Source organism: Plasmodium gallinaceum (assembly GCF_900005855.1).
Source record: "Plasmodium gallinaceum strain 8A genome assembly, contig: PGAL8A_v1_21, whole genome shotgun sequence".
Taxonomy (NCBI): Eukaryota; Apicomplexa; class Aconoidasida; order Haemosporida; family Plasmodiidae; genus Plasmodium; species Plasmodium gallinaceum.
The window spans coordinates 229089-230785 of record NW_021628323.1 but is presented as its reverse complement, the minus strand read 5'-3'; the positions used below and the strand labels follow the sequence as shown (position 1 = coordinate 230785).

General features: G+C 13.9%; 1 protein-coding gene across 1 annotated transcript; it reads left to right on the top strand.

Moving 5' to 3' along the window:
- Nucleotides 1–388: 388 nt before the first annotated feature.
- On the top strand, nucleotides 389–1322 carry PGAL8A_00027200 (60S ribosomal subunit protein L24-2, putative; the record flags this gene model as incomplete). The annotated part of the gene is made up of 3 exons (XM_028674267.1): nucleotides 389–434; nucleotides 602–1119; nucleotides 1281–1322. The coding sequence occupies 3 exons, from the start codon at nucleotides 389–391 to the stop codon at nucleotides 1320–1322; spliced, it is 606 nt and encodes a 201-aa protein (XP_028530637.1).
- Nucleotides 1323–1697: the final 375 nt, after the last annotated feature.

Below are 1697 nucleotides of genomic sequence, written 5' to 3'. Positions count from 1 at the left end.
AGCAATATAAATAAAATAACATAAAAAAAAAAAAAAAAAAAAATATAAAAAATATATTTTTAATGAATTAATATAAAAAATATATTTTTAATGAATTAATATAAAAAATATATTTTTAATGAATTAATATAAAAAATATATTTTTAAGAAATTAATATAAAATTATGAAAATGTGAAACTTAAAAAATAATATAAAATTATAAAAACAATATATATAGTTATAGAAATAAAATAAGAATAAATTCAATTATTTTATTTAATTTTGATATTTTGTTATTTTGTTATTTTGTTATTTTGTTATTTTTTTTTTTCCAAATAAGTTATATAAATCACTTGTTTTTGAAAAGTTCTTATAATTAAATTTTTTTTTTTTTTTTTTTTTCTTAAAATGAGAATAGAAAAGTGTTGGTATTGTTCAGGGAATATTTATCCAGGTAATTTTTAAAAACATAATTTTTGTAAAAAATTATAAATTTTTGTATAATTTAATAAATATATAATTAATTAAAAAGTATTATATAAATGAAATTATAATTTTATTATAATAAAATTATAATGAAATTATAATGAAATTATCATGAAATTTTATAAATTTTATCAGGACATGGTATATTTTTTATAAGAAATGATGCAAATATTTTTCGTTTTTGCCGTAGTAAATGTCATAAGCATTTTAAAGCAAAACATAATCCTCGTAAAATAAAATGGACAAAAATTTATAGAAAAGAAAGAAAAAAAGAATTAAATTATGATAAAACTTATGAGTTTGAAAAAATTAGAAATGAACCAATAAAATATGATAGAGATTTATATATTAAAACAATTAATGCAATAAAAAAAATTGATGAAATTAAAGAAAAGAGAAAATTACGATATTACAAAAATAGAATTAAAGAAAGTTCTGAAAAAAACATTAACTTATCTTTAAATTATATTAAAAAAAATCCCTTACTCCTGAAAAATACAGAATATGAAAATACTATTAATGACTTAATTTCTAACGAAAAGGAAGAGAATAAAATGAATTTAATTAAAAATACTTTTGAAAGTGAAGATATTATTCATAAAGAAAAGGATGATTTAATTAAATTTAAGGCAGATATTAATTCAATTAAAGAGGTAACGCATATATATACATAAATTGTTACATATATATATTTTAAAAACAAAAATATATGTAAATATTTTAACAATAATATAAGAAAAAAAAAAAAAACTTGTATTTATATATTAATAATATAAATCATATAATTTTTTTTTTTTTTTTTTTTTTTTTGTAGACAACTGAGTATAAGAAAAACAAATTTTTAGAATTGGTTTAAAATTTATATTAAAAAAAAAAAAAAAGATTGACATATTTTGTGTTTTTTAATTTTTTTTTTTTTTTTTTTTATTAACAAAATTTTTGATTTTTTCTCCATATGAAAAATAATCTATTTGTATCTTGGAAAAGAAGATAAAAAGTTGGAAAATAAAATTTTTATAAAAAAATTTTTTTTAATTAAACTATATTTTGTTTACCTTTTTATTTTTTAAATAATTTAAAAATTATTATTACACATTTTTTTTTTTAAATAACGAAAATAAATTCTTAAAATTTTGATTCATTGTGAAAAAAAATAAGTTTGCAGTGTTGTATCCACCTATGAAATGAAGTAAATTATTTTTGCAAGTATCTAAAAAAAAAAAAAAAAAAA